The 19,542-nt window shown below is 42.6% G+C and overlaps 2 protein-coding genes across 2 annotated transcripts in view; both read right to left on the reverse strand.

Moving 5' to 3' along the window:
• LOC133981083 (segment polarity protein dishevelled homolog DVL-3) overlaps positions 1 to 5,819 on the reverse strand; it is a 15,830-nt gene extending 10,011 nt beyond the window's left edge. The window contains exon 1 of the mRNA XM_062419970.1: positions 5,656 to 5,819. Coding sequence (XP_062275954.1) covers positions 5,656 to 5,819 — 164 coding nt within the window. The remainder of the gene's footprint in view (positions 1 to 5,655) is intronic.
• A 1,111-nt stretch (positions 5,820 to 6,930) lies between these two features.
• On the reverse strand, positions 6,931 to 16,002 carry rnpepl1 (arginyl aminopeptidase like 1). The gene is made up of 11 exons (XM_062418532.1): positions 14,559 to 16,002; positions 13,299 to 13,439; positions 12,851 to 13,002; positions 11,895 to 12,011; positions 11,567 to 11,802; positions 10,873 to 10,986; positions 10,629 to 10,741; positions 9,883 to 9,991; positions 9,517 to 9,744; positions 8,931 to 9,073; positions 6,931 to 8,538 (listed from the first exon to the last, which is right to left on the reverse strand). The coding sequence occupies exons 1-11, from the start codon at positions 15,039 to 15,041 to the stop codon at positions 8,215 to 8,217; spliced, it is 2,160 nt and encodes a 719-aa protein (XP_062274516.1). The 5' UTR covers positions 15,042 to 16,002; the 3' UTR covers positions 6,931 to 8,214.
• Between the last annotated feature and the right edge of the window lie 3,540 nt (positions 16,003 to 19,542).

Genomic DNA, 19,542 nt, shown 5'->3' on the forward strand with positions numbered 1-19,542 from the left:
CGATAATCACCAGCATGCATGCATCACAATCAGCAGCTGCAGCAACCATCGAAGCATGCATGCTGCATCAGTGCAGTCACTCGATCATCATGCACAACCATGCCATCATCTCCACAACCATCATGCATCATCAGCCTACATCGATCATGCATGCACCGATCGATGCACTCATCAAGCATGCCTCATCAGCCAGCCAGCACATCATCAGCCATCATCAGCACATGCTGCATGCATCGATGCTTCATCGATCACCACCACCGATGCATCATCACCATCATCAATCTTCATCATCATCACCACCAGCATCATCATCATCACACCACGCACCATCATTACCATCATCATCTTCATCATCATCATCCCACCATCATCATCATCACCATCATCATCTTCATCATCATCACCACCACCATCATGCATCATCATCATGCATCATCATCATCATCACACCTCCATCATCATCACCATCACTCACATCAGCTTCATCATCATCCCCACCATCATCATCACCATCATATTCATCATCATCATCATCATCATCATCATCTTCATCATCATCCCCACCATCATCATCACCACATCATCATCCATCTTCATTATCACCACCCACCATCATCATCATCATCATCATCATCACCACCACCATCATCATCATCGTCATCATCACCATCTTCATCATCATCACCACCATCATCATCATCATCATCACCATCATCATCACCATCATCATCTTCATCATCATCACCACCATCATCACCACCATCATCATCACCATCATCATCACCATCATCATCATCACCATCATCATCATCATCCCCACCATCATCACCATCATAATCATCTTCACCATCATCATCATCACCAATATCATCTTCATCATCACCATCATCATCTTCATTACCATCATCATCTTCATCACCACCACCATCATAACCATCATCATCACCACCATCATCATCATCATCATCACCACCATCATCATCTTCATCATCACCATCATCATCTTCATCATCATCACCACCATCATCATCATCATCAACCACCACCATCATTACCATCATCATCTTCATCATCATCCCCACCATCATCAATCATCACCATCATCATCTTCATCATCATCACCACCACCATCATCATCATCATCATCATCATCACCACCATCATCATCACCATCACCACCATCATCTTCATCATCATCCCCACCATCATCATCACCATCATATTCATCATCATCATCTTCATCATCATCCCCACCATCATCATCACCATCATCATCTTCATTATCACCACCACCATCATCATCATCATCATCATCATCACCACCACCATCACCATCATCATCACCACCACCACCATCATCATCATCACCATCTTCATCATCATCACCACCACCATCATCATCATCATCATCATCACCATCATCATCTTCATCATCATCACCATCTTCATCATCATCACCACCATCATCATCACCATCATCATCACCATCATCATCATCACCATCATCATCATCATCCCCACCATCATCACCATCATAATCATCATCACCCATCATCATCATCACCAATATCATCTTCATCATCACCATCATCATCTTCATTACCATCATCATCATCATCTTCATCACCACCACCATCAATAACCATCATCATCACCACCATCATCATCATCATCATCACCACCCATCATCATCTTCATCATCACCATCTTCATCATCATCACCGCCATCATCATCATCACCATCATCACCCTTCACCATCATCACCACCATCATCATCATCATCATCTTCTTCATCACACCACCATCATCATCATCATCATCACCATCATCATCATCATCACCATCCTCGTCTTCATCATCATCACAATCATCACCATCCTCGTCTTCATCATCATCACCCATCATCATCATCATCATCACCATCCTCGTCTTCATCATCATCACAATCATCATCACATCATCACCATCCTCGTCTTCATCATCATCATCATCACCACCACCATCACCATCTTCATCATCACCATCATCATCATCACCATCAGATGTGTTTGCTGCCCCCTGGTGGATAAACTGCGACTCTACAGAAACACTGAGTTCATATTTAATGTTAAGTTCTTAAATCTCTGCATAAAATAAAACACACACACACACAGACACACACACAGACACACACACACACACACACACACACACACTCACACACACACACACACAGTCTGTGATTTTCTATTTTTATTTCTTTTGTATTTATTTATAACTTCTGCAGTATATTTTTACAAGCAGAGAACTGCAGCTGTGTTTGTGTTTGTGTGTGTAAGTATGTCAGATGCTTTTATATAATCCCCAACACACACACAAACACACACACACACACAAACACACACACAGAGAGAGAGATTATATAACAGACTGTATCTGCTGAAGCCAAAAGCTCTTCAATATTCAGTCTGAGGAAATCTGCTTCTCTCTGTGTGTGTGTGTGTGTGTGTGTGTGTGTGTGTGTGTGTTTGTGTGTGTGTGTGTGTGTGTGAGTGTGAGTGTGGTGTGTGTGTGTGTGAGTGTGTGTGTGTGTGTGTGTGTGTGTATGTGTGTGTGAGTGTGTGTGTGTGTGTGTGTGTGTGTGTGTGTGTATGTGTGTGTGTGTGTGTGTGTGTGTGTTGATGTCTCTGTCAGTAGATCATCCTCTCAGTAAACACACACTAATCCTCTGCAGTATTGATCTCTGCTTTTAACGTCCATACACGTTAGCCTAGCTTAGCACAAAGACTGGAAGCGGAGGGAAACTGTTAGCCTCGTCTGAGGAGCATCTGACAGATTTGTGGTTTGTGTCTCTGAACATAAATCTCTCAGCTGATCTGATCCCAGATTACACATCAACACATGTATCAGGTCACATGACCCACGACTCCCTCAGACCAAACATTTAAACCTGGATGATAAACAAGCTGAACAGAATACCAGAGAATAAATAAATAAGTGTTGGTAAGATGATGAATTCATAAATCAGTTAAACTAGTTTTAAAAGCAGCATCAGGTTTGTTAAAATGTACATTTAGTATTTTTGTTGGTTTTATATCATTTGAAATGACATTTGCACCATTTTTTACCAAAAGTAAGACTGAATGCTCCTGAAAATGTCAAATGGTGTAACCACAAAAGAATGATACATATTACATATTTTATCACCTACAGTGTATTTAAGTGGACTTATACTAATAATGACTTCATTTTAAACACATCAGGAGATTTTATAATTTGATATTTTATATTTTAAAGTATTTTGTCATATAGAGCAGGATATTGCCTAACAACAGTGTTGCTTTGCTATAATGGATTATATTTATTCTACATTATAGTTTTATTTTCTTGTATATAATCAGATTTAGATGAAACTAACTGGCTGCATCAGCTAAAAAGGACTTCCGTCTCTATACAAGTCAATGGAGAATTCACCAACTTCTCACTTGATTTCTAAGCTCAGTAAACGTTTTCAAAATGTGTTTATGGTCTCAATCGCTAGTTTAAAGCCTTCTTCAATGCAGTATGATGTTCATTTGGGACATTTTGGCCTCCCTGATTTTATATGTGACGATAAAGCAGGGTATGCATTAGGGCGTGGCTACGTGGTGATTGACAGGTTGATTGGTTCACAGGTTCAGGAGGGCGCCTCATGCTCCTCCTGATGCCCATATAAGTAGAATCCCTGTTTTTATTTTTCCCAGCATGCACCTGAAATTTTCAAGATGGCGCTGCTCAGATCCGATACTATTGGCCTCCGAGCAGCAGTCCACAAACAAATGGGTGACGTCACGGATGTTACGTCCATTATATATACAGTCTATGGTCAGGACTCTGTTTTGATTTTGATGCATTTAATCTGCAACGAGCCTGAAAAGAAGGAAAGATTGTCTGATTGTTTATTTTATTTTTCTACATATGAATTATTATTAATGCTGACTCATGTTGATCTGAAGCTTCTGTTGCTGATTGAATTCTTTCCTCTTGTTGGTGTTTGTTGTCACTTTAACTCTGTTATGGTTTGTATGAACAACACCATAATACAAACCTCAATCAATCATAATATAACATATTTATTTACAGTTCATTCTGTGCTTAGAACAAATTAATGTTTTCCTTCATATTTTTAATGAATTGATGTAAAACACAAAAAATGCTTCATGTGACAGTTTATATATTAACCCTCCTGTTGTCCTCGAGTGAAGGAAGGAAAGGAGGGAGGAAGAAGGGAGGAAAGGAGGGAGGGAGGAAGGAAAGGAGGGATGAAGAAGGAAGGAAAGGAGGGAGGGAGGAAAGAAGGAAGGAAAAAGGAAAGAAGGGAGGAAGGGAGGAAGAAGGAAAGAAAGGAGGAAGGGAGGGAGGGAAGGAGGGAGGGAGGGAGGGAGGGAGGGAGGAAGGAAGGAAGAAGGAAGGAAAGGAGAGAGGAAGGAAGGAAGGGAGGAAGAAGGAAGGAAGTGAGGGAGGAAAAAGGAAAGAAGGGAGGAAGGGAGGAAGAAGGAAAGAAAGGAGGAAGGGAGGGAGGAAGAAGGAAGGAAAGGAGCAAGGAAGGGAGGAAGAAGGAAGGAGAGGAGGGTGGAAGGAAGGAAGGGAGGAAGGAAGGAAAGAAGGAAGGGAGGAAAAAGAGAGGAAGGAAAGAAAGAGAGAAGGAGGGAGGGAGGACAGACGGAATACAGGAAAGAAGGAAGGAAGGAAGGAAGAAGGAAAGAAAGGAGGAAGGGAGGGAGGAAGAAGGAAAGAAGGAAGGAAGGAAGGGAGGAAGGAAGGAAGGAAAGAAAGAAGGAACAGTCAAAACAGACGGGGTCAATTTGACCCGGGAGGACGACAGGAGGGTTAAATGAGATCCTGAGCATCATGAAGCTGTTTTATATAAATTAAAGTATTTTCTAAACTGACCCAGATTATTAAATCCATCAAATCTGAAACCATCTGCTACAAAAACATAAATATGAATAAAGATGTTCTCTTATTAAACCAGAAGAACATTTCAGATATTATACTGAAGGAGAAAATGGGACGTATTTATTATTAATGTTCCTTGTAGCATTTTCTAATGTAGGACACTAATGTTTATTTATTTATTATTTATTATAAATGTCTAATATCAGGCAGCAACAATTATAATAAATAAATATAACATTGTATTTAAGTGTGTAAAACATTACATTTAATAAACAATGACGTTTATAGATTAATAATAAAATATATTTATTCAACGCACTGACATGAAACATTTGATATCAGAATAAAAGCTTCATAAGTTTAATAAATATACATGAAGACATTTAACTTTCATAGATGCAAATATTCCTCAATTAAATAAAATATGACATGAACACATTAACGTTCCACGTGACACTAATCATCATATATTTAAACACTAAAATGTTTTATATTGTTATTTATTATATTATTATGTATTATTTTGATATCATTTGTTGACCATGATGCTTCCTGTTATGCTTTATTTATTATTATTATTGTTGTTGTTGTTGTTGTTGTTGTTTTTAGCCCCCCTCCCCCTTCCCCCCCTCGTGAGGCTCCGGTTTGTAACGCACGTGCCTGTCTGTCTGTCTGATGACGACATAATTAAAAAAAATTGAATTAAAAAAAAAGGAGTCTGTGCTCACGTGACTCACCCGAAGTCCGCGTCCTCGGACTTGAAGAAGAATTTGAGGTTCTGTTTGTTCAGCGCGAGCTTAAAGTCCAGCAGGGTGACGCGCTGCGCGGGCACGCCGACCCGGATCAGGTAAGGGGTCTCCTGGTCCTCCAGGTAGTAGATGACCCGGGTCTCCTCAGACATGATGGAGGGATGGAGACACCTGTCCTCCTGTGTCACCTGTGCACGTGCCTGTTCACCTGTCTGTACTCTTGCTCACCAGGGCGCGTGCCTGTCCACCTGTCTCGCGCGCCGGCCCAGCTGTGTGTGCGTGTGTCTGATGCGGGTCCAGATGTGTCGGTCCAGCTGTGTGATGCTCCTCAGTCTCCTCCGGACGCGACACCGTCACACCTCTACAAAATAAGATGCACCACTTCCTGTTTGTCCTCCCTTCAAAATAAGAGCGGATTTATAGCAGAGGAAATAAAAAATGATGCTTCTGCTCAGATAGAAAGAAAGAAAGATGGATAGATAGATAGATAGATAGATAGATAGATAGATAGATAGATAGATAGATAGATAGATAGATAGATAGATAGATAGATAGATAGATAGATAGATAGATAGATAGATAGATAGACTCCCAACAGCATAAATAAAAGGGATAATTCTTATAATAATGATAATACAACTATTATTTATATTATAGCAGTGTTTGTACATTTTTGTTATTTTATTTGTTAGAGGTGGAAATAACGTTATGATTCATTAAAAAGCAAGAATATGTCAAATTAGGATTATAAAGTTTATTTCTAATGATAGAAATAATTGTTGAATTTATATATGTTGTGTTTTACAGTATTTTAAAAGGTTTGTTTTTGTTGTTTTACAATTAAAAAAACTATATGAACAGTAAAAAGCTTCTGTTAATAGTATGAACCTTTAAAATACTGTAAATATATTATCTAACACAATAAAACATTCTTTAGTCCTAATTTGACATATTTTGCTTTTTAATTATACATTTATTTGTGTTATTTAGTTCATCCTGCTGTATTTGGGCCACTGGCTTTGATTCTTGCGTCATGCTGACTCAGCTCTGCAGGTTTTCATTTGATTTCTTCTCATCTGCGCTTTCCTGCTTTTATGCTGAAGGCCTATTCACACCACCTCCCTTTCGAAAAAACCTGCCGCGTCATTTCCGGATTTCACTTAATCGTTTTTCAAAATAAAAGCAGTAATATGACTCAGTGTTGGAGGAAATAAAACGTTTTATTTATTATTTATTTATTTAAATGAAGACAAACAAACAAGATTCTGCGTTTAAGTTCAAGTGTTTATTTGAGTGATCTGTGGAGAGGCGTTCAGGAACAGCTGGAGACAGTGGGGCGTTCCAGAGCTGAGGAGGACGGACACAAACAACAACAACAAACATTTATTTGATTGAAAATCCGCAGAGAGTCAATCAGCGTGTTTAATAAAATAAATGTTTGTTGTTTTTGTTCCCGTCAACATAATTTCAACTTTTAATTTAAAATATAACAATCATCATTTAAAGTGTCTCAGTCTGTTTATTGCTGGTGATCGAAGGTAAAAAAACAAACAGTCAGAGGAGAAGTCTGAAATCTCCCAGCTGCAGCGAACGCAGCATTAAGGCCTCTGAGGTCAGCTGGTGATGATGTCACAGGGAGGGAGAGTCTCTCTGCTGGGGCTCACTTTAACGGGACAGTGAACGCATCGGTTACACACACACACACACACACACACACACACACACACACACACACACACACACACACACACACACACACACACACACACACACACACACACACACACACACACACACACACACACACACACGGCCCGTTTCTGCCAACTTTTAAACATGAAATCAGATTTTAACAGAACTGTGAAAATAAAATAAAACATGAATTAAAGTTTCTTCTTCTGTTGTTTGAGTATCAGCTGACAGACTAATTAAACCACCACAGAAGAAAAAACGCAGCGTGATGACGTCATCAACGACGGCATTTATAATCATTATAACGTTATTAATGATCAGCTGATTAATCTCACAGATGTTTGGTTGTGTTTTGAGCTGTAACTGCAGCTGTGAATTAAAGGGAGAGTCTGCTCTGTGATCATAATAATAATAATAATAATAATCATCCAAACATGATCTGACTGAACACAAACTATAAACTAATAATCAATAATCAATCAGCTGATCAACTAAATAAAGTTCAAGCTTCAGATTTTAAAGTGAAAGTTTAAATATTTGAACGTTTTACTGTGAAATGATTCAAACAGGAAGTTAACGTTTCTAGCTCTTCTTCCATTGGCAGAAACGGGCGTCTGAGTCAGAGCTGCTGCTGCTGCTGATGATGTCACACATTCAGCGACCAATAGAAAAGCACCTTCGACCTCCTCTACCTTCAGGATCCGGAGTGAGACTTCCTGTCACAGTGTTTACACTTTCAGCGTCTGTAGTTATAAGGCTGCCGCCGCCATCGCCACGGCAACGGCAACGGCAACGGCCTCTATCGCCATGGCAACGGCCTCCATTGCCAGCGTGCCGATGGAGAATCCTTCGTCATCACGCGGACACGTTGACGTCCCGCAGAGCGATGCCGTTGGTCGTCCCGGTAGCAGCAGCGGCGGCGTTGGCGGTGGAGGAGGCGGTTGCCGTGGGGGCGGGTGACGGGGACAGTGATGGAGAAGGGGAGGGGGGGATGAGGGGGAGCGCAGGGCTGTTCTGATTGGTCGGAGCGGCGGCGGTCTGGAAGAGGATCTGATGTAACGTCCGTCTCAGGTTGGGATGCAGGCGCCGCTGCGTCTGGTAGAAGATCTCCAAGGCAACGCACTTCATCACCCCGGCAACCAGGTCCTCGTACAGCGGCACCGTGTACATCCTGGACGTCTGTGGAGAGGAGACGCAAAGCATCATGGGAGCTGTAGTCAGTAAACTAGTTAAATCAGAATGAATTTAACTTGTTCACCTGTTTCTGTTTAAATAAAGCTGAGTGTGTGTGTGTGTGTGTATGTGTGTGTGTGTGTGTGTATGTGTGTGTGTGTGTGTGTATGTGTGTCTCTGTGTGTGTGTGTCTGTGAGTGTGTGTGTATGTGTATGCGTGTGTGAGTGTGTCTCTGTGAGTGTGTGTGTGTGTCTCTGTGAGTGAGTGTGTGTGTGTGTGTGTGTGTGTGTGTGTGTGTGTGTGTGTGTGTGTGTGTGTGTGTGTGTGTGTGTGTGTGTGTGTGTGTGTGTGTGTGTCTCTGTGTGTGTGTGTGTGTGTGTGTGTGTGTGTGTCTCACATGTTTATGGAGGAAGGCTCTGACTCGGGGCAGATCAGGGTAGAAGTTGTTCCTGACGACGAGCTGCAGCCAGCGGATCTGAACCTCAGCGTTCAGACTGTCAAACAGAGACGAGTACGAAGACGAGAGACTCACCATCACCTCTGAGAGAGAGAGGAAGATCACCATCATCATCATCACCATCATCATCATCACTATCACTATCATCATCACCATCACCACCATCATCAACATCATCATCACCATCATCACTATCACTATCACTATCATCATCATCTTCACCACCACCACCATCATCATCATCATCACCATCATCACCACCATCACCATCATCATCACCATCATCATCATCATCATCACATCATCATCATCACCATCACCATCAGCATCACCATCATCATCATCACCATCATCCTCATCACCATCATCATCACCATCAGCAATATCATCACCACCACCATTATCATCATCATCATCATCATCAGTACTAGCAGTGACAGCAGTACTATAATTAACAGTAATAGTACTGTAATCAGTATTTATAGTAGTACTATATGTAGTATTATATGTAGTATTACTGCAGTACCGTGGGGGAGGGGGGAGCGGTCCAGCATGCGGTCCAGGAACAGGACGATCTGGAAGGTGCTCCACTCTGTCAGCTGATAGGTGGAGAGCAGCTGCAGGTCGGGGGGGTCGGAGCCCCTCCAGACGTCACACAGGTCCTGGACGGGCCGGGTCAGAGCGCCTCCTGCTGACAGGTCCGGCTCGTACAGCGGAGGACCACAACCGCTGAGCCAGCGATCAAACTCCAGACCTGCAAACACAGGAAGTGATGTCACAACCACAGGAAGTGATGTCACAACAACACACTGTCACATTAAACTGTTTTATTAAGAAATGATTGTTCTAACAGAATAAAGATGTTTAAAGGTGCTGCGTGCTGATTGGTCACCTTCTCTGGTTGCCACGGCAGCGTCCTTCAGCTCTGGGAAATAATTCAGGAAGTAGTCGATGAGATCCTGAGCTACCACGCTCTGAAACTTAAACTCTGAGATGTAGTCCTGGAATACACACAGATACACACATTCAACACACACACACACAGATACACACATTAAACACACACACACACACACACACACACACACACACACAGATACACACATTAAACACACACACACACACACACACACACACACAGATACACACATTAAACACACACACACAGGATTCCTTTTTCATTCAAATGCATTTACCTTTTATGGTGTGTGTATATGTGTGTGTGTGTAGGTGTGTGTATATGTGTGTGTGTGTGTAGGTGTGTATATGCGTGTGTGTTTTTGTGTATGTGTGTGTAGGAGTGTGTGTGTATATGTGTATGTGTGTGCGTGTGTATATATGTGTGTGTGTGTGTGTATATGTGTGTGTAGGTGTGTGTTTATGTGTGTGTGTAGGTGTGTGTATATATGTGTGTGTGTGTAGGTGTGTGTGTGTAGGTGTGTGTGTGTATGTGTGTGTGTGTGTATGTGTGTGTGTGTGTGTGTAGGTGTGTGTGTGTGTGTGTAGGTGTGTGTGTGTGTGTGTGTGTAGGAGTGTGTGTGTGTTTACATGTGTGTGTGTGTGTATGTGTGTGTAGGTGTGTGTGTGTTTATATGTGTGTGTGTGTAGGTGTGTGTGTGTGTGTGTGTGTGTACTGACCCTCAGGAAGCAGTCGAAGCGTCTCACGTCTCCACAGAGTTCAGAGAGATACGACACAAAGCAGAAACCTTTCTCATAGGTGAAGAGATTCATCAGAGTGCTGGGGTTCACACCTGGAGGGGGGCAACAGAGGTCACACCTGTGTGTGCGTGTGTGTGTCTGTGTCTGTGTGTGTGTGTGTGTGTGTGTGTGTGTGTGTGTGTGTGTGTGTGTGTGTGTGTGTGTGTGTGTGTGTGTGTCTCACCTGGCTCAAACTTGACCTGCAGTTTGCTAACAGGGTTGTTGTCTCCTAGGAGACGCAGCTGTCTGTGCAGAGCGTCCAATCTGACGACAGTTTCCAGGCAGGTGAACGCCTCACCTGAAGAGGAGAGATGACAGATTATTGATGTTCAATATGTGAATGTTTTAAATATGACCACAATAAGTACTCATGTTTTTAGGTGCTTCAATATTAGGAGTTACATCCAAATCACTCATTAAAGTGTTTGCTTATGAGTCTGAACAGAGAAGAGAAGGCTGACAGGCTGCTGTGTCACTCTGTGGTTACCATGGTAACAGATACTGTCATCAGGCTGGAGGCCGACGGGCAACATCTCAATGTTTCACTGGAATTACTGCGGGCCGGATTGGACCCTCTGGTGGCCGGTTCTGGCCCGCGGACCATATGTTTGACACCCCTGGTTTAAAGTTATACTGTGTATCTTAAAGTACTGGCGGTACTAACTGTAAAGTTTATGGTAGTCCTACTAAATGCCTCAGTAGGAATAGTAGTAGTAGAAGTATTAGTAGTATTGGCAGTAGTACCATAAGCCTCCATGGTAATGCTGCACTGGGCGCAGTATTAGTAGTATTATTAGTAGTATTATTAGTAGTATTATATGCAGTATTATTAGTAGTATTATTTGCAGTATTATTAGTATTATTAGTAGTATTTGTACCATAGGCCTCAGTAGTGATCCTCCTCTGGGCGTAGGTCGCCAGCCCCTCGCTCAGCCACATCTCCTCCCAGGTCGCGTTGGTGACGGCGTTCCCGAACCAGCCGTGTGCGATCTCGTGGATGACGTCGATGAGGAGGAACTCGCTGCTCTCCAGGATGGAGGCGATGATGAAGGTGAGGCACGGGTTCTCCATGGCGACGATGGGGAAGGAGGGGGGCAGGAACACGATGTCGCACCTGAGGATCAATCAGCTGATCGGCGTTATTCTGACTTTGATCTGTTTTTATCGACTGTGTCATGTGACGTGCGTGTCGGCGGCTGAGCTCACCTGCCCCACAGGTACGCTCCGAACAGCTGCTCGGCCACGGCCAGCCAGCGCTCCACGCTGCCGCCCAGCTTCTTCACCGCACATGCCAGCAGGCACGGCTCGGCCCACACACGGCTCCTAAAACCACAGGTACAGAGGATCAGGGATGCCTTTAAACACTTTAAACTATTTAAAATCACAAGAAGAAACAAAACTTTATATAAACATCAAAGATTCACTGAAAAAAATAACTCGAAATGTGGAAAAATGACTCAAAATTTAAACTAAACTGTAAAAATAAATAGCAACAAAAAGAAAATATAAATAATTAAAAATAATATGGCAGCAGTAGTAGTATTTATATTATTTGTTGTATTAGGCGTTTAAAGACTTGTTGCATCTATAAAATAATCAATACTGAGGTATAAGCAGGCGGGGAGTTCCGGTCCTCTGAAATGAGGCCAACGCGGAAGTAACTTAAAACTGCATTCTATCAAAAGGCCACCAGGGGGCGACCGTTTTGGTGTCAAAAGGACTTCCGTCTCTATACAAGTCAATGGAGAATTCACCAACTTCTCACTTGATTTCTAACCTCAGTAAACGTTTTCAAAATGTGTTTATGGTCTCAATCGCTAGTTTAAAGCCTTCTTCAATGCAGTATGATGTTCATTTGGGACATTTTGGCCTCCCTGATTTTATATGTGACGATAAAGCAGGGTATGCATTAGGGCGTGGCTACGTGGTGATTGACAGGTTGATTGGTTCACAGGTTCAGGAGGGCGCCTCATGCTCCTCCTGATGCCCATATAAGTAGAATCCCTGTTTTTATTTTTCCCAGCTTTCCAAGATGCTGCTGCTCAGATCCGATACTATTGGCCTCCGAGCAGCAGTCCACAAACCAATGGGTGACGTCACGGATGTTACGTCCATTTTATATACAGTCTATGGGTATCAGTGATCAATACTCAGGTACTGACCGCGGGCCGACGTCGACGTGCTGCAGCTCTCCAGCTACTAGAGCCACCAGGTAGGACGGGACCGGGAACTCCATGGAGAACTGGAACACTCGGTCCTGCTTAGAGTACGAGCTGCGAGAGGCGCTCATCAGCACCGTCACTCCCTCTGGGACCTGGGGGGGCAGAGGTCAGAGGTTAGGGTGAGGGGGTCAGAGGTTAGGGTGAGGAGTCAAAGGTTAGGGTGAGGGGTCAGAGGTAGGGTGAGGGGTCAGAGGTTAGGGGTCAGAGGTTAGGGTGAGGGGTCAGAGGTTAGGGTGAGGGGGTCAGAGGTTAGGGTGAGGGGTCAGAGGTTAGGGTGAGGGGTCAGAGGTTAGGGGGTCAGAGGTAGGGTGAGGGGTCAGAGGTTAGGGGTCAGAGGTAAGGGTGAGGGGTCAGAGGTTAGGGTGAGGGGTCAGAGGTCACGACTCACCCGGACCGTGGCGGTGTAGGTGCTCTTGATGGCGGGCGTGTCGAAGCACGGGAAGAAGGAACGGTTACACACCGAGTGACCCTGAGTAAAGACGAGAGGACGAGACTGTCCACAGGTCAGCTCTGAGTCCAGCCACCAGATCTGTGGGAGGACACCTTCATCATCATCATCACCTTCATCATCATCATCATCATAACCTTCATCATCATCATCATCATCACCTTCATCATCATCATCATAACCTTCATCATCATCATCATCATCACCTTCATCATCATCATAACCTTCATCATCATCATCACCTTCATCATCACATTCATCATCATCACCATCATCATCATCATCATCAGACACAGCCCTATGTTCCCTCAGCTCTATGTTCCCTCAGCTCTATGTTCCCTCAGCCTTATGTTCCCTCAGCTCTATGTTCCCTCAGCCTTATGTTCCCTCAGCCTTATGTTCCCTCAGCCTTATGTTCCCTCAGCTCTATGTTCCCTCAGCCTTATGTTCCCTCAGCTCTATGTTCCCTCAGCCTTATGTTCCCTCAGCCTTATGTTCCCTCAGCCCTATGTTCCCTCAGCCGTATGTTCCTTCAGCCTTATGTTCCCTCAGCTCTATGTTCCCTCAGCCTTATGTTCCCTCAGCCTTATGTTCCCTCAGCCTTATGTTCCCTCAGCTCTATGTTCCCTCAGCCTTATGTTCCCTCAGCTCTATGTTCCCTCAGCCTTATGTTCCCTCAGCCTTATGTTCCCTCAGCCTTATGTTCCCTCAGCCTTGTTCCCTCAGCCCTATGTTCCCTCAGCCGTATGTTCCTTCAGCCTTATGTTCCCTCAGCTCTATGTTCCCTCAGCTCTATGTTCCCTCAGCCTTATGTTCCCTCAGCTCTATGTTCCCTCAGCCTTATGTTCCCTCAGCTCTATGTTCCCTCAGCCTTATGTTCCCTCAGCTCTATGTTCCCTCAGCCTTATGTTCCCTCAGCTCTATGTTCCCTCAGCCTTATGTTCCCTCAGCTCTATGTTCCCTCAGCTCTATGTTCCCTCAGCTCTATGTTCCCTCAGCTCTATGTGCGTGTGTGTGTATATGTGTGTGTCTGTATATATGTGTATGTGTGTATTTGTGTGTATGTGTGTGTGTGTATATATGTGTGTATATGTATATGTCTGTGTGTGTGTGTGTATATATATGTGTGTATGTGTGTGTGTGTGTGTGTGTGTGTGTGTGTGTGTGTGTGTGTGTGTGTGTGTGTGTGTGTAGTCTCACAGCGGGTCCGTCTGTAGTTGTGTAGCGGACTGTGATGTGTACCAGTCTGCCGGTCTTCAGCGTGGTCGGCAGGCTGATGTTCAGAGAGGATCCGTAGTCAGTGAACGGGTCGACCCGGTACGTGAGGGACAGAGGCTCGTCCTGCGGGGCCCCAGGGCCCTTACAGTCTATAGAGTGTATGAGCAGGGACGGGTGGGAGTCCAGCACCAGGGTTTGGACCCCCGGCTGGACAGGCACCAGGTCCAGAACCAGCCAACCGCTCATCTCCTTCACTGCGAAGTTGAGCCGCAGGTCCAGGTGGAGGTGCCGCAGCTGGAAGCACCGAAAGTTAGAGGCCGAGGCCACGTCTACCAGGGGGCATCGCGGGGCCCCGGGGCCCGCCGAGGGCCTGCCCGAGTCCCCCCCGCAGCGCCCCCCGGAGGCAGGGAGGGGTTTACGGCAGCAGCACAGCGAGGTGGGGGTCTGCTGGAGCTCCGCCATCATGAGCCGAGCAGGTCTAACATCTAACACCAGGTTCACACACACTTCAACCCCATTAAACCAAAAACCTCTAAATCAACCTGCAATAAATAGCAATAAGGACACTTTGAGCTGTTACACACCGAACTAACTAAACTCAGATCACATTTAAACCAAACAATAAAACCAACTTTACCTCAAAAACCTTTAAATAAACCGGAACTCAACACTAGAGAACCAGAACTGAGATTAAACTCACAGCATTTAAAGCTCAGGACTTCAATCTAACCCACATTTAAACTGACCTCAGACCTGTGTGTGTGTGTGTGTGTGTGAGTGTGTGTGTGTGTGTGTGTGTGTGTGTGAGGTCAGACTACATTCACAACAGCAGCTGATCTGAGTGGAAACTAAACTAAACACCGAGAAACAAACTGGACCCGAGCAGCTGAGTCCGACCGTCTGCACCGAACATTCGGATCCGAGTTAGGAGCCTCCTGAAGCGGATACACTCTGCGTCTAGAGCCGGTTAGCTGCTGCTGCTCCGCAAATTAGCACCTTTAGCTCAAAGGCAGTTAAACCAAACTGGGATTAAAAAACAGGCACTTTAAGAGGCGGCGATACTGTCTCAGCTAGAGGTCAAAAAACAGCCTCGACGTTCACTAACAAGCTACTAAACTCATCTTAAAGCTGCTGATTAGCTCCGCAGGTTAATTAACATCAGCAGTGTTTCTCTCCTGCTTTTATGTAAAATCCATCAGAGAACCAGAGCAGACACCGGCTCCTCCTGTCAACTCTGCCCGGCTTCCCTGCACCGCGAGCCGGCTGCGGAACCAAGACGGTGCCGGTGTGCGCGCGCGGTTCTAAAGTCGGCCGGAAGAGAAGGAGCGTGTGTCGGTGAGAGGAGGAGGAGGAGGAGGAGGTGGAGGAGGAAGAGGAGGACAGGAGGAGGAGGAGGAGGAGACAAGGGGGACACAGACAGAGCAGAGAGAGGACACACAGGACAGGAGGATCCACTCCGGACACAAACAGGAAGTCACTACAGCAGGAAAAGTTAGAGCAGGCCGGAGGGGGGCGCTGTGGAGCCAATTAGAGGCAGCAGCAGGTCAGAGGTCACACTGATCAATCAATCTATCAATCTATCAATCAATCAGACTGACTTTATATAGCAGCTTTCATACAGACTAGTGTAGTTAATGATACCAGCTGAGAAAAAAACAATAATAATAAATCAATCAGACTGAATTTATATATATTATATCAAACACACTACTCTCATAAATACACACATACACTCACCTGATGAACAGCACACGTGCAATTTACCTGAGCATTATTTATTACTTTAACCTTATTTATCCCCTTTTATACAGATTTCTGGTGCTGCAAACAGAACTTTGTTGTGTTTTTATATACAATGAGAATATCTATCTATCTATCTATAGATACGGGCAGCTGTGGATCAGGAGGTAGAGCGGTCGTCCACCAATTGGAAGATTGGCGGTTCGATTCCCGGCTCCTCCAGTCCACATGTCGATGTGTCCTTGGGCAAGACACTTAACCCCAAATTGCTCCCGCCAACGGTGTATGAATGTGTATGAATGATTAGCTTCCTCTGATGTGCAGGTTGGCACCCTGCGTGGTAGCTCCTGCCATCAGTGTATGAATGTGTGTGAATGAGGTAAATGAGTTGTAGTGTAAAGCGCTTTGAGTGGTCGAAAAGACTAGAAAGGCGCTATATAAGTACAGTCCATTTACCATATCTATCTATCTATCCATCTATCATCTATCTATCTATATAGCAGCTTTGTGTAGTTATCTGATTGACCAGTTGATAATAAAACAGAACAAATGAGAGAAAAACAACAATAATATAATTTTTTTTTTTAAAGGAATAAATAAAAACAAAAAACACATTTTAAGACAAAACTGGAGAACAATGCACACAAGAGAAAATAAAATAAAATACGTGGAATTAAATAATAAATAATATAATTAAAGGTTTATTAAAAGTCAGAGTAAAAAAAGATAGAAGTTTAATAACAGTTGGACTAAAACTAAGTTAAAAAAGAAACTAAAACACAAAAGAAATAAACAAATAAAACTGATAAGTAGATCAAACTTATAGAATGATAATAATAAGATAAGATAAGCACAATAAAATAAAATAAAAAGACGATTAAACTATTAAATTATGAATAAAAGCCAGACTGTGTTTAGAGTCACTATTATATATTATACTATAATATATTATATTATATCAGGTTTACTGACATTAACATTCATATTTAAACCTGTTTAATCTAAAAACCTTAATTAACTTAATTAACGTAAACTATTAATTAATTAACACTTAATAAACATATGAAACTTGTGTGTTCATGTGGGTTTATTTACTTTATTTTGTGTGTTTTTTTATGTTATATTGTGACACAAGTATAATGTTATTGTTATTTAAAAAAGGTTTAAAATAAAAGATAAACATGTTCTGTATATAAGTTATAACAACAACAATATAAAGTAAAATATGAAGTGAATTAATGTTAATATTCAAACCACAGCGCTGCAAAAGCACACTGAGGATAAAGGGTCCTGTGTGTGTGTGTGTGTGTGTGTGTGTGTGTGTGTGTGTGTGTGTGTGTGTGTGTGTGTGTGTGTGTGTGTGTGTGTGTGTGTGTGTGTGTGTGTGTGTGTGTGTGTGTGTGTGTGTGTGTAGCATTAAAAGGCCCATCAGTCTAAATCCTCAGATTGTGGAGCGGCCGGTAGATCTCAGGCATTAACAATGATGACTGACCGCAAACTGACAATCTAACCAATCCAACCACACTGTAACCATGGCAACCAAGAGACACCATGGCAACCAAGAGAAACCATGGCAACCAAGAGACAACAGACTGATGGACAGGTGAGGATGAGACGGACGATCTTCATCCAACAACATGAAACATTAAATGAAAGAAGAACAAAAGCAACATTAAAATATAAACACACACACACATACACACACATATAAACACACACACACACACATACATACACACACATATAAACACACACACACACACAGATACACACACACACACACACACAGATACACACAGAGACTCACATACAGAAACACACACACACACACACATATACACACATATACACATACACACACATACATACACATATACACACATATACACACACACACACATACATACACACACACATACACACACACACACACACATCTTGATGTAAAGTCTGAATCATAATTCTTTGTGTTTATTGAACCTTTAATTCATTTAATAACTTTGCATATATGAGATTTTTTATCATATTAAAAAAAATAAAAACATTGAATTTAACAAGTTTAAGCCCTTAAATTCTGCAAAGAGGTAAAAATATGCAGGCCTGTAAATTGTTTCTCGCTGATTGGCAGCGTTGAAATAAAAGCCCCCTGCTGGTTGATGTGTGTACTGCAGGTAGAGCTCATATATCAGTGTTACGTATTAATATTTACAAACATCTGTTTCTGTCATCTAGTAAAAGTAGAAAATAAAACACTCAGTTCATCTTAAAATAATTTTATTGACAATGTTTCAGAAAGGACGCCCCCCCCCCCCCCCCCCAGCCCAAACCCCCCCACCCAGTTAACAAGGCAGTGATGCAGTCATGCTGTAAGGCTGTTATTGTTGGTATTGTTATTATGAGACTGTTCCACCTGTCTGCTTAACGAGCCTCATTCAGGTGTTTATTCATTTATTTGAATCTGTTTATAATTCAGACATTTTAACTTCTTCATCCTCAGAAACTAGAAACACACATGACAATAACTCAGCTGTAGCATTTACAGAGTTTACAGCAGCAGAAACAATAAAAAACACACAAAAAATACAATAAAAATAAACTAACTGCAGACACACAACAAGAAATTATGAAGAATAAACAATAAAACTGATGATAAACACTTTGTTTAATTAATTTCTGTTATTTTTGTAAACGTATATCTTATATTTTATTCACATTTCAGTTGATTTATATAGTTTTTTATTGTGTTTATGAAGCTGCTGGTTATTATTTATTAATCCAGCTGTTTAAAACCAGAATGTGACGTTAAAATACACAAAATATGTAAAAAGAATCGTCTGCATATCTGCGATGTTTAGGACTGAGTGGAAGTTCGTTAAATACATTTTAACATTTTAAAAGGAAACATAATTAATTTATGAGAAAATATATATATATGACGTAATAGTTGGACTAATGTTAACGTGTTTCACCTCCTTCGTCCTCACAGATTAACGCTACGAGTCAGTGAGATGTAATTCAGCCCCCAGCCACTAGGGGGCAGCATCACGAATAAAATATTAATATTAAATTGCCGGTTAGCTGCTGATAAATCAAACTTTACCTCAATCGCAGATTCACTAAATTAAAACTAGCTGTTACGTAGCGATTCTGAGTCGTGACTAAATATTTACAGCTACTAGCTAAGCTAACGTTAGCGTAGACTGAAACGTTTTTAGAAAGCGTAATA

This window comes from Scomber scombrus, chromosome 5 (assembly GCF_963691925.1).
Source record: "Scomber scombrus chromosome 5, fScoSco1.1, whole genome shotgun sequence".
In the NCBI taxonomy this organism is placed as follows: domain Eukaryota; kingdom Metazoa; phylum Chordata; class Actinopteri; order Scombriformes; family Scombridae; genus Scomber; species Scomber scombrus.

What these genes read in the sequence shown, in the direction of transcription:
- rnpepl1 (XM_062418532.1), bottom strand. Translation starts at nt 15,041, where the DNA reads ATGATGGCGGAGCTCCAGCAGACCCCCACCTCGCTGTGCTGCTGCCGT. An exon ending in GGAGCGTACCTGTGGGGCAG is followed by an intron (nt 11,803 to 11,894) that starts GTGAGCTCAGCC and finishes ATTGATCCTCAG; the next exon opens with GTGCGACATCGTGTTCCTGC. An exon ending in GCAGGTCAAGTTTGAGCCAG is followed by an intron (nt 10,742 to 10,872) that starts GTGAGACACACA and finishes GCCCCCCTCCAG; the next exon opens with GTGTGAACCCCAGCACTCTG.